The 13,368-nt window shown below is 36.1% G+C and overlaps 1 protein-coding gene and 1 long non-coding RNA gene across 7 annotated transcripts in view; one reads left to right on the forward strand and one right to left on the reverse strand.

Moving 5' to 3' along the window:
* LOC149609952 (uncharacterized) overlaps positions 1-13,368 on the reverse strand; it is a 58,624-nt gene continuing 45,256 nt past the window's right edge. For 2 of the 3 annotated variants that reach the window (XR_016376933.1, XR_016376931.1), the window contains exons 2-3: positions 1,034-1,163; positions 1-955 (exon numbers count right to left, since the gene is read on the reverse strand). This is a non-coding gene — a long non-coding RNA (uncharacterized LOC149609952). The remainder of the gene's footprint in view (positions 956-1,033; positions 1,164-13,368) is intronic. The other variant, XR_016376934.1, reaches the window with a different exon arrangement.
* Positions 12,697-13,368, forward strand: part of LOC149609953 (lachesin-like) — a 58,450-nt gene continuing 57,778 nt past the window's right edge. For all 4 annotated transcript variants that reach the window (XR_016376925.1, XM_089860077.1, XM_089860075.1 and 1 more), the window contains exon 1: positions 12,697-13,250. Coding sequence is in view for 3 of the 4 variants with exons in the window: in XM_089860077.1 (XP_089716203.1) it covers positions 13,172-13,250 (79 nt within the window). In the remaining variant the exon portion in view is untranslated. The remainder of the gene's footprint in view (positions 13,251-13,368) is intronic.

Here is a 13,368-nt window from a genome sequence, read left to right on the forward strand (position 1 = left end):
TCTATAAATGGTCAGCTCTGAGAGAATCAATTGTTGAAGAGTAGATGGAATAGCTTTTTCAATGCATTTTTAATTACTCCTTGTTTACTTTCTTTATATTTTTCCATTCTAATGAAATGGAAAATATTATGGAGTGATTATACAGGGTGTTTCTGATAAGTCTGCTGTAAATTAAGGGGGATGTTATTTGGGCGAAAATGTTGTATGACATTTTGCCGCTTAAAGTTATACCTCAGAGCTTTCCATAAAATTAAAAATTCATACACAACAAATAAATTACATCTTAATGTTCCATAAATTTTGAAAAAGGAAGCGCTTTTTCTTAGTATATCATGTTATATAAATTTAGAGTGAAAACTAATTAAATATACTAACGAGGAACAATTAAGTCTCTGTCCAAAACTGAACACTAAAACGAGAAAATATTTTTACCGCTCTTTTCTTCAACTTGAAGTTACTGTGTTGGCGCATTTAACTATTCTTCCCAATAACGGCGGGACGTACGTTTCCAATTATTAAAAGTGTTTGAAAATGCTTCTAACTCGAGCGAAGCAACGCAAAATTATTCCAAGTTGTAAAAGTTTTAAGTTAAATAGGTAGGAAAACTAAAGAAGGGTGGCTTGCAGGGTCTTGCCATTTATACAGCCTTGTAAATTATCCTCCACGTTTTTACGAGCACTTTTTGAAACTAGATCCAAGCGGGAGTGAACTGAGGTTTGATTCTCGTTGCGCTGCCGTGACTTTACAAGCTGCTTGCTATCTTGGAGGTAAGTAATCAGAGTCACTGACCAGTGACCACCTATTGTAAAGGATATTGTCATCCGGGGTGGCATAGTTACGTCAAAGAGCGTACAGGGTTACCTAGACAGGCAGGACTAGATGATCTTTGACAAAGATATATAAAAAAATATAAGAAATCGGTATGAACGAAAACTTCCCGGTTGATTCCACCACGCTGCAACAAAGATAAAACACGGTCCGAGACTAGAGGTGCTACTTATTATACTATCCAGAGTTATAAAAGAGAAAGTACCTCGTAAAATTGGATTTTTCTATTCCGAACAAAACTTGAAGGCAAAAATCCTCTTTGTATTTAATGGCGAATAGACCACTCTCTCCGTTACGTTTTTCTGTCTCTCTCTTTGTGTAGTTGAGAGAACTCTCTGAAATAAACATTTCTTTGAGATATTACCTGTTTACCAAACTTCAAACCAACTTTAACTTAACGTAACTCGACTTTTAATGAGATTTTATATTGGATCTACTAAGTTAATCAACAGATAAAAACATCCATTCACAAAGGTGAAATTTCAGAATATTACAATACTTTTAACTTCCGTCTGTCTACCAAGGTATAGTATATTTGCACACTTGGCTATCTTTTAAACGACAATAACCAAGTCGGAGATTTTGTGGATATTGAAATTAAATGGCTTTTAAAGCGAATTTTAAATTAAAATTTCTCTCCTTTGATAAACTAAATCTTTAAAGCAAATATGTAAGGTTAAAATATTCCTTCATCTTTTGGTGAAATGGTCGATACTCCAAGAAGTAATAAGCAAATTCTTGCGTGCGTCCAGTTTTATCTATATCTATATAAATCAAAGTCCTGACTGACTGACTGACTGACTGACTGACAGACTGACAGATAATCAACGCCCAGCCCAAACCGCTTGCCCTAGAAGGCTGAAAATTTGCAGGAACGTTACTCATAAGTAGTAGGCGCGTACTAAGAAAGATTTTTCCAATCCGCCGCCATCTTAAAAAATGGCGCCCAGAAATGTAAAAAATCTTCTCTATGCAATTAAGTACGCGCGTTTCAACCGATTTCACAAATATTTAGTACACTGGTTTGCTTTAACCTTAAGACGGGGTGAATGGTCTTTCGGGTTCGATTTTTCGCCATCTTTTAAAATGGCGCCCAGAAATGTAAAAAATATTCTCTATGCAATAAAGTCCGCGCGTTCCAACCGATTTCACAAATATTTAGTACAATGGTTTCCTTTAACCTATAGACGGGCTGGATGGTATTTTGGGTTCGATTTGTTGCCATCTTTTTAAATGGCGGCCAAAAACTTAAAAACCCTTAATGTCCGCCTGAAAAGTAATAAAAAATATCCCGACGGGCTGACGGACTGTGCCGAGTGCCTTCGCTTCTAGGGTGCCACAAAAATATTAGTCATCAGTAAAATCTACACATTCTTTATATCATTTTAGATGGAAGTTCTTATTACACGCGAGCGACGCCGCGGGTAACGGCTAGTACTGCATATTTCCTTTTATTTTTAGTTTTATTCTTTTATTTTTTAAACGTCCTCTCGTTTTCTTCAGTTTTGTTTCGCAAGTCTCTCGCGAAGCGAAAAATCCACAATTTAAAAATCCAATACAGCGTTACCACCCAATTTTTTTTCATAACGTTCTAAACCTTAATGCGAAAAGCAATATTTAACCTTAGAGCCCAAGAGACTCCTGTCTAAACCCGCTAAACCTAGTCTAATCCCTAATTCCACCAGAAAAAACTATTTTTCTCTTTCAAGAGTTCTAAAGCATAGGTCTAACCTGACTTTAGCCGATAATCCTTGTAAGAGAGTCTTATTTTAGATACAGGGGATCTAAAATTTGAGAAAAGGCTAGGTGTATGTATAAACGCCCGGGGAATCCAGTCGGAACGGGAAAAGCTAGAGCTGAAAAGCTAGTGTATTCGTTAAGTTCATTAGTGGCCAGTGTATGGGAGAGGGAAACGCAATGATATATAGAAACGGTGGTATACTACTAGCTCGCGGGTTCAATCCCGTTATTACGTTTGTTTCCACCCCGAAGTTATTTCAAAAGAATCGTAAAACGTCCTAACTTCATTACGTGTTGTAAAGCCCCTAACCGGAAACGTGCCGAGCCACTGACCCGGACGAGAACCTTCGCTAAAAATTCGAATGGTATATCCAGTTGTACGGAGTGAAGCTTTGATCCGCAACCCCAAAGTCAAAGCGTTTTTGTACTAGTCTATACAAAACTAGTTCAACAATAAAACCTTATAAATTAAATCAGATAACGTTCATTTTTTTTGTAAAAAAATTCATATCTGTAAATGAACAAGAAATCATGTAATCTATAGTATTAAATCAACCCATAAAGCGTTCCATAAACTTAACCATATCGAAAGATTCTATATAAACTGGAAAACATATTAAACCCTAGAAAAATCGGGGCTTCCAAACACATACAAAGAAAGTCAAGTTTATAAAAGCCGGACTTCCTTTACGGAACGTTATATAAGCCCTTATTTTCGTTAAACCGACCAACCAACAGGGAGTAGTGGCTATGGCTAAAGCTAAAAAATCTGAACGGAAGGGACGGAGAGAGAGGGAGAGAGAAGAAGAAATCGCGCGCTGAGGATAAAAAGAAGAAGCTGACTTCGCACTCTCAATAAAAAGATTTCCCAACAAGAGGAAAACTGAGAGAGAAGGTGCCCAAGGAACGTTTTTTCTCTTCAAAGATCAGAAGTCGAGGAAATCGACAATTTCAAACAAAACATTTATACCTTCGCTAAATTTAGCTAGAGCATTTTTGGACCCTGTTTTCACTTTCTTAATTAAATTTAAGGGGTCATCTGTAAAGTACTCAAATCATAACTGCGCAGTAGCATGACCCATAATTAACTATTTCTATTTTTGTTAAAGTTAGAATGTCTCTCGCGCAGGAACGAAACCAACGTATGACAGAGTATCCCTGTAAAACTCTCTCCAAGACTCAGTTACCGAAATTGTCTAAACGTTTAGAAATACTTATCGATTATCTTTGGATTGATATACTTCTCTCGAGATTAAAAAAACTCGGCGTATAAAGATGCTGGAAGAAAAAAAGGTCATGAAAATATTCGTGAATCACGTCTTACACGTTTGACTTTGACATTCGGGTGTGTGTGTGTATATATATAGAATGAGCCCAGCCCGAATATATGAGGCGGATAATTTCGCGGTTCTTTTGTTCAACTCGCCGATAGACAAACGAATAAAAGAGCTGGGATTCTATAACGAGTAAGGACCCAAAATGACCCGATGTGCCAAAAGCGAAACGACCATATAGGCGTAATAGGATGAAGCCTTTGGTTCTTCATCCTCTAAAATGTTACGCGGAACTATTAACTTCAGGATTTGAGAAGTAGCCAATTAAAGTTTTCAAGGGCGATTAATATTTGTGAGATTCTAATAGATTTTAATTTCTGCAAATTCAAGGTTTCGTGGAAACCAAGAATTTAAAAGGAATAGTATCGTTCATCGTTCGTAGCGTCCAATTGTAACAAATCGAAAACAAAATTCCAAATGAATAACAAAAATTGAATTACGTAACAGATTTCGAAATGGATTATAAAATAGAATGATGAAATATATTTCATAATAGATTAAAAATGTAAATACTAAGGATAGTTTCAAACAATATCTCTTTGACTAGAGATTTTATTCGGTATTTATATCATAGTTAATTTATCAAAGCAATTTTTGTTAAGGATTTCAATATTTTTCTTGTTCAGACCATTTACGAATATAACAATTCTAAATTCTTTTTAATTAATAAAACAAAAAACGCGCTTTATTTTTTTTCCAAAATTGTAATTGTTAGTTTATTTGGTTAATTATACCGTTCTTAAAAATAACGACAATTTCATTAAACCCCCATTTTAGAACCCTAGCTGGTACATTCTTCAAACACGCGGCGTTTACTGCTATAGTCAAGGATACCGATCACTATTCAGTAATAGAGTTACATCCTTTATTTACTCTAGTAGTGATACCTATCTAGATAGCGTGGTCATTCAAGATGGCGGTCAAGTTTCAACAAACAACTATATAAGACAAAAAAGGAGTTGAGATTGGGATTTTTTTGGGTTGTTCTAGCTTTCGGAGAGGTGTCACTCAATGCTTCCACTTTATACGTGCCTCGAGGAAAACCCCCACAAGGAGATGCTTTAACCATAGCACTATTTACTATTTAACTAGGTAGATATCACAACCTACTCTTCATAAACGCATGCAGAGAATATCATCTGTCTCTGCCATATTGTTTAGTATTGTATATCTTTGGCTATCGCGTTTGCCCGTGGCCGAAACTAAAAGTTTACGATGGCGTATCTGACACGACTCGGACGTAATTTTCTTTTTCTTTACTTGTGTTCTAGGGTATATTCTCTTTCTCGGCCACCATCTACCCGAAGGCAGCATCCCGTGATCTCCAGCCTCCAAACTATAGCTCCATTTCCTCCTCTTCCAATACTTCTCAAAGCGTCCAGACGGAAACTAATGTTTTTTCTTGGGTATATCTTTTTTTTTCGAGACTGGATACCAAATATTTTTGGCCTCAAAAAGATTCCGGGCCCGTTCTAGCGAAAGGGGTAAAAATGAGATACATTGACTCTTACCAGGCTGGCTGACTTCTATATATTATACCCAATCCCCTTTTCGGGACCAAAACTTTTATACAGCAGACCGACTAGCTAGCTAGCTCCGCTTTTTATACTAACTGCAACGGCCTTGATATCAGACTATCGTAAGTCAATCTTGATCAGGGTTGAAACATCATAACTCATATCTGCCCGAAAGATATACTCCATTACTTCATAATTTGAAATGATATCGATTGATGGAGGAGTTTAAAAATAGGCCTAGAATTTATCTTATTTTATGGATAACTTAGACTGCGTTATAGAAGGAGCGTAATATTACGCGAATAAGTAGAATTAACGACCTCTTATTTTTAGAAAACAGTATGATAGCTGCGTTTCATTACATTTTCATGCAAGAGTATATTTTAAATTTTCATCTCCTGCTAAATAATAATATAAAATAAAATATAATATAATTGTTTTCATAATGTAGTACAGACTAAATAGGAAGATGGACTGCAAGATTAACCGAGTGTAGTCTGCAATTCTCGCTTCCGTCGTTCACGAACTAGCTCGAACTGTAAGTCTCTAGCATTACGAAGTATGGGTAGTGTCATACTTATGGAACATATCACTTATAAACCTATGCTTTTACCTATACCACTCTTATCCAACGTCGTAAAACACTGGCAATCGCAACCACGTTACCAAGAATAAAACTTTGTTTGAAACATGGATGATTTTGATATCTGTAAAGGCTAAATTTAGTCACATTACTATTCTATCACCCTCCTTTAAACTATATCTATATTTTCCAAGATACGATTCTCTGCTTCCGAAATATATTATATCCTCTAGCAAAAGCAAATATATAAAAAAATAAAACTGAAACGTAACAGATATATTGATAGTTTTTCGTTTTCCACTTTATACTCGTGTTTTTCTTCATAGCAAAGCTCGAGTATAACATCTGCCGTCGCCGCCGCAGCGATCGTGGTATGGGCTCACTGCTTTTGTGATTGTAATGCTTTCCCATTTTTTGATCGAGCAAAAAATTTAAGTTCTTTTTACCAGGCAAGAAAAAGCAGAAATAAAAAATACCCAGGCTTGTTTTCTATACGGCACATTTTCCCAAAGGTACGGCCAGAAGACCGTAAAAAACATCGTAGAAGTGAACTATCGCTATGTCCCTGTTTAGAGCAAGTTCCAAATAGCCGAATTCAAAATGACAAATACTGCCAAGAGCGCTCACGCATAGCTCACTTGGTCATGCGTGACGGCGTCAGTTAGGCATAATCGAGCCAGCTATGTCTAAAAAATAAGCGCCATCTCGACACTACCAGACCAAATCGAAAATTTTGCATCTAAACCCGTGAATCTTTTACGTAGACTTTGACATGCGTGAACAGTCTAATGTGAAAGTAAGACTTTACTCTGACTGAATGGGAATTAACACCGTTAAAGTGTTTCCATGGTGATACCAATTTATTGTCCCGCCCAACCCACGTGTTTAAAAACTTAGGAAAATAGTAGAGCTTGGGGATTCCATTTACTTATTCTTTCCGTATAAGAGACGAGCAGATTATGCGAGGAATAGCAAACTTCGACGGAGGTTAGTTACGAATACCTGGTTTGCGGGTTATAAAAATGGACATCCGGTCCAATCGTTAGAAATTATAGGGGAGTGATGGAATAGCGCGCGCTTTTCTCTTTCTTTGCGCTTTTCCCCGTTCGCGTGGTTGAACCCTCGTTAGGGTTTTCGTGGAAAAATGAGAGTCAGCTCCTCCCAATACTCGATTTTCAAAAACGAGTTGCCAAAAGGATTGCTTGTTCCGTAAACGCTACACTCGGCTCAATTTTTTTTCCTTTTTAATCACAGCGAGCAACCGAATATAATCTAAAACAGTTTTACCTCCACGCGATACGCTCGTACGATATTCGTTTCCGTTAAACTTCTCTAGACTAATCGTCGAAAATTGAAGGTAAATTTCCGACCAAAAAGGTTTTGATTTAAGAAAAACATTGCTTATATTCTGTTTCTTTTCATAGCATTGATATGTAAGCGAGTAAGAGCTGATAACATTGTCTAAGAATGCGGTTCACCCTCGTTATTCGTGAGTTACAGGGCTATATAGGTGACGGAAATTTAATTTTATAAACAAAAGCATAATTACAAAACTATAGAAAGATTAAATTTCTATAGAACAGGATCGGGTAAACATAGAGAACAGATTGGAATACCTGGAAATTTTAGGAAGAAATCACATTAAACTCGAAATAAATCAGGGAAAATCATATTTATCAGATTCATCTTGTAAAACAAAATTTACTAGGCCTAGCTCTTTAAACCTGAAAATAACATACAAATTTGTTTTGGAAATTTCGATTCAAACTTGTTTTTGGAAAGATACATATATAAAAATATATGGAAAATATATGGAATTTTTCCAGGTTGTGTTTATACCGGGTGTGTCTAGTGACGAAGGAGGGATTGTGTTTTATATTGGCTTATTTCGCTAACCTAGCAATTTTGGGGTCGATTAAATGTTATAATGTTGCTAACGCTGTTTCTTATAGCTATGGCTTGACCCAATTCAATATACATATATATTTTTTTTGAAAAAGAGACACGTGAAAAGTTTGCCTCGTGATGAACAAAGTCCGATTACAAAATGTTGATCAATGCCCGAGATATTTGAGCTCAAAGGTTACCCAACAATATTCTATTGACACTTTTTCACGCGACAAAGAATTTTTTTAAAATAAATAAACAATTTAATTCTAATTAATTTTTTTAAATTATAACTTAAATGAATCCCGAAAACTATTCTTAATTTCTATAATGTGTTAATGAATGCATATAAACACGAAATAATTTTTCATTTACAGTGCTAAGGAAAGCTGCCTTTAAGGATGAAACTACCCTATTTGATTTACATTGAGCCCCTGTAGAAATGTTTTCCCTGCTGAACAGCAATAAAATAAATTATATAAAATTCTAGTCAAAAGCAAAGACGTAATATGAACTAAATTAAATCAAACATAAAGGGATGCAAAAATAAGATATAAACTCGTTATAGATTGTGTATTTGAATAAATATTATTTAAAAACCCTTGTTAATGGAATAGTAGAAACTAGTATCTAAAATGATAATATCATTAGATTCGTGGGCTTGTAAAATTCCTATTTTATAAAATTATTCCAAAATAAATAACTAGACCGTACAGCATCGAATTATATCCGTTTTTCAAATAAATTTAATTATTTATTGGAGCCCACAAAACAGAGGAATAAATTTGAGGTTCAGAATAATTAAATAATTTCTATATATGAATAACAAAACTCTATTATTCTCAAAGTGAATATACAGTATACAAATCATGTAAAATTAAGGGGGCTGTTTAATGATTTTTCCAAGTGGGGTGGGGGACAATAGAACGGGGTTTCAAAACCCCTTTTCTATAATAGAAAGAGGACGGGAATAGCGTTTAGAGAAGAGCTCATTGTTAGCATTCTGAATCCACACCGGAGATTAAATCTCTCGTCAATGTAGGGAGGTTTCATCTTCCGATTCCATATTTCTATATCCCCGTATGCCGACTCCATCCTGGTAGTCAGTCTCGCAGCTTGTTTGTCAGCCGGTGCTAGGAACAATCAAGGGTAGACAGGAATTCTGGTTCAATATCTACTACTCTCAATTTGCCTCGTGTCCTTCCCAGTTCAGGGGTTTTGTCCGATAAGTTCGAATGGGAAAATTTCTTCCTGTTCGCGAAGGCTGTGCCTAGCTCTCAAGGGATAGTCTCACTTAATTTTTAATTTAATATTTTAAAGGTGTTTAAAGCGATACCGTTCTAATTGCATGTTCTCAATAGTGAGTGTAGCGTTTGAAAAAAATATGACGAATAACCGAGAAATTTAGGCCTAAGTCTTTTTATTTCGGAAAACGGTACGTTTATTGAAAGGGAAACTTCAGTGGATTGATCTTAATGGTTTTCGGAACTAGATGTGTGTGCCGGTCGTAAGTCTAAATTTGTCTCGCGTGACGAGAAAGTCAATTGACGTCTAACCTTTTCTCAAGCGTTTGAGTAGAAAACAAAATAAAATATTAAGGAGGAAGGTTATTTATCTGCACTGGACATAAATATTTCCGTGACTTTAAAAAAGCGGCGTAATTACAAATAGAGAAATAATATTATCATTTTATGATATAATTTCAATTTCGTTTGATTGAATTTTGTAAACTGTTCATCAAGCAATGATTGTAATGATTAAAACATGTTAAAAATGTGATTAAAAACGGAATCAAAATTAGATTGCTAATGCTGATTTGTTTTCTCCAAATCAAGCTCCACATTATCATATCATGTTCCTCACGTTGTAACTATCCCTTTAACAACGGACCGACGAGTTGTCCAGAGATAAGGCCGCCTGATATAACACGTGAAAGGGTGCGGTGGTGACTGCGGGGGATGGGTGACAAAGCCAAGGGGGTACGGAGGGGTCCCAGCAGTGCATTAAAGCATTCTTCCATATCTACAACCCCCATATACGCGGATAGTAATGGTGGGAGCAAGCGTCTATTAGATTATCCGTAACTGGCGCCCGAGAATTACCATTTAGTCAAGGGACTCCTACGCAGCTTGTGATATTCGACACGTCAATGGAAACGTTATGAATTACGAGCGAGAGAAAGCGAGACGCCCAGCGCAGACCTCCCCCCCCCCCGCTTATAGTCCTCTTCTGTCTATATGTATATTGAAATTTATAGATCAACGCTCGAGATATTATAGGCGACGACGCAAAACGTCCTCTCCATTTGACCGAAAATTTAATTCTCAAACTATATACTATGATCCATAATTTGTACGAGACGAGAGTTCCAGAGAGAGGTCGGACGCTTACCAAACGTTGAAATCAAATTTGGATTTAAAAATTTACCTAAATTATCGGAAATTGAACTTACAATAATTTTCGACAACGGTTTTATAGAATTCTTCAAAGTACGACAGTTACTTTATGGTAAACTTTACCATAAAGTAACAAGTAAACGATTATTTAAATTTTCCAAAATTTATATCGGTAATATTTCTGTAAATAATTATTAATAATGATTATGGTAATTTAATATCGCCATTTTTAAAAATATTTTCCATTAAAATATCTTAAATATCAAATATTTTGAAATATCCGGGAAAAATGCCAGTGTTCGATCGCTCGTGCGTTGGAAACCGGGGAAATAGTATTTTATGACAACGTCGCGGAGTGACACTAATGTTACGTAGTGTTTCTTCTCTTTGTCACTCTCAAGGCACCAATTCTTATCAATTAGCGAGAATAAAATGTCTCTATGCATACTCGAATAAATTGGTGCCAAATTCCATTCATTATAAAGTCATTACGTTTCCAAATGTATTTCCTATCATTGATTTGATAATCGATCCATTGATGAACTTTTAACAAAGATAAATAATATTTGAAATCATGACTGGTTATTAGCAAATTGAAAAAGCTTCGTCTATAATCTAATGGGTCTGCGACTTATTAAAATTTAAACTAATGAAGATCAACTATGCCAGAATTTCTAAAAATATTCGTGAAATATTCATGAAAAAATTAGTAGAAAACCCCGAAATTTAAATTAGTCTGATATAAACATTCCATATTTATGTACTTTATGAATTTTCTCAAAATGGAAACACTATGTATAATTAAAAACTTATTTTGCTAATTTGATACCACTAGTTTATAAGATACTTTGCAATGCTACAGAGTAACTGAGAACTAGTTGTAGATCGACGCCAGAATTGACAACACGTGGTTTCATATTCAACTTTTTTACGAAGTAGCTAATAAGCCTTTGACAACGCTTCAAATACGTCAAGCTCCAAGTAACTAATGTCAAACTTATGCAACATACCCTGTTAACTTATGTCCATACCTATACAGCGTGGCTAAGATATTTGGGGTCAATAGATTATATTTACAAAGCCGCGTGTTTTTTTTACTAATTAAAAAACCTTTGTCGAGTACAAAAACGAATCTGCCTGTGCTGAAAAAAAGACATTTGGTAATGACATTCCAATTAGCGTACTCTCTAATATATATAAAAACATAATATAAACAAACTTTTATAAAAGCAGCTTTAACTCCATAGGGCCATAATTAAATCGAGTATAAAAACAGTATGCTTCCATTCTTTTCTCTCGCTTTTCATTTTTAATAACTGAACGTATGTAGGTACGTATGAGAGTGGGTGGGTATGCATCCAAGTTTCAACAGCACGGGTAATTTGCCTCTGGCGCGGCGTCTATAATGGCTTGTTTTTGGTATACTTGGCCATACGCTAACCTTTATATAGTTTTCATTTTACGGTATAGAATCAGGAACAAAAGGCATACATACCCAGGCTAAGACGCACGCGGACTTAGTGCATGTAAGTAAGGGTTTTAGCATCCCTCGAATACGTTATAGCAGTTTCCCAAATCAACAGTGTATAAAGCGTTTAATTTCTAATTGCAAATACAATTGCATACGTCTGCAGTTTAGTATACCGACTTCTTTCGTCGGTAATTACGCGATTTCTAAACTAAATATTTGTTGGTCTAATCGCTTAGAGACTAAACTAGAATCTAACGTTCACGTCGGTCAAGTAACTTTTTTCGCTTAATTAGACTGTTCATTCTTATCTTGATAACAAAGTTACAACTCTGTCGCTTTTCAAACCATTTATCAATTTAATCTTTAACGATTTCTTTGTGCCGTACTAAGTGACAGGTATTTTTTTCTGGCAAATTATTACACCTTAATCTACTCTTGATTGACAAGATCAAGGAAACGTTTCAACGACCAATTTCATTAAGGAATCCAGTTTCCTAACCTGTTTTGAAATTAGAATCGAACTGTGCCCATCATATAACCCATTAAAACTCCTTCAGTTTGTTACTCTATAATATCAATGACGGTAAAGTAAAGTAGAAGGTAGTTGACTCCACGTGTCGGTGGTACCGTATGTACCCAAACTATTTTATAGAAGAAAAAAATTGCCCGACCCGCAGCTCTATGATCAACTTCCAATATACAGTATACAGGACCTGTAGTCTCTTCTATACGCTATAATTTCGCGTATTTTCTATAAAATGCCCAGAGCACCTCAGCTCAGCACCCTCGAAGTCCCTCTGGTTTCTGTGATCGATAAAACTCTTGCGCAGTTTCTAAAAACGGGAGGGGGTAGAGACGCGAGAGGGAGTAAGAGAGAGAGAGTGGAAGGAAGAGGTTGCTAGATATTGAAGCTTGGTGGCTGGCTGGCCCAACAGCTGGTTGTTGCGTCGGAAGAGCGCAAGACTCGTTCTCTCTTACTCTTTTATAGTCCGACTCGGCACTCTCCGTACATTGATTAGCCCCAGCACGGACTGGCGCGTGCTAGTTTTACGCCACTGATCCCGGTTGGCAGCAGCAGCATCTTTTCCTCTTCTCTACTCTCGGACCGCGTCCCGAACACTTGGAGAGAATCTTCGCAGCCAAGTTCAAAAGTTTTAACCGCGTGCTTTCGAAACTCGCTGGTTTCGCTAAACTTGTTTTTACGGGGGCGAAGGTGTTTTGGTAAATTGAATGATGTCAAACTTTCTTTAGAGACTTCTTTATGCGGACGATAGAAAAACTGGGGTTCATTTTCGTTTTCGCGATCACTTCGTCGTCATTGAAGTTCAAAACTTGAAAAAGGAAGAAACCCCTTTTTTTGGAAAGGAGTCTCTCGGGGATTTTCTTGGAGTTTGGAAATAAAGAACGGTCGAGGGATGAAATTGAGAAAGTGGCTTAGCGCCGCTCTTCTAATTTGCGTCACAGTTATAAGGGAAGTTGTCAGAGCAGAATCAGGTAAGATATTCAAATATTAAATTCTTCAAAAATTGAATTTCTTAGTAATAAAATAAATAAACATATAGTTGGTCGAAACGTTGACCAACTTCGATTATATTAAAAGATAACTGCACTT

Source organism: Phalangium opilio, unplaced genomic scaffold (genome assembly GCF_054372755.1).
Source record: "Phalangium opilio isolate 3A_F unplaced genomic scaffold, DU_Popi_V2 ptg000344l_1, whole genome shotgun sequence".
NCBI classification, from domain to species: Eukaryota; Metazoa; Arthropoda; class Arachnida; order Opiliones; family Phalangiidae; genus Phalangium; species Phalangium opilio.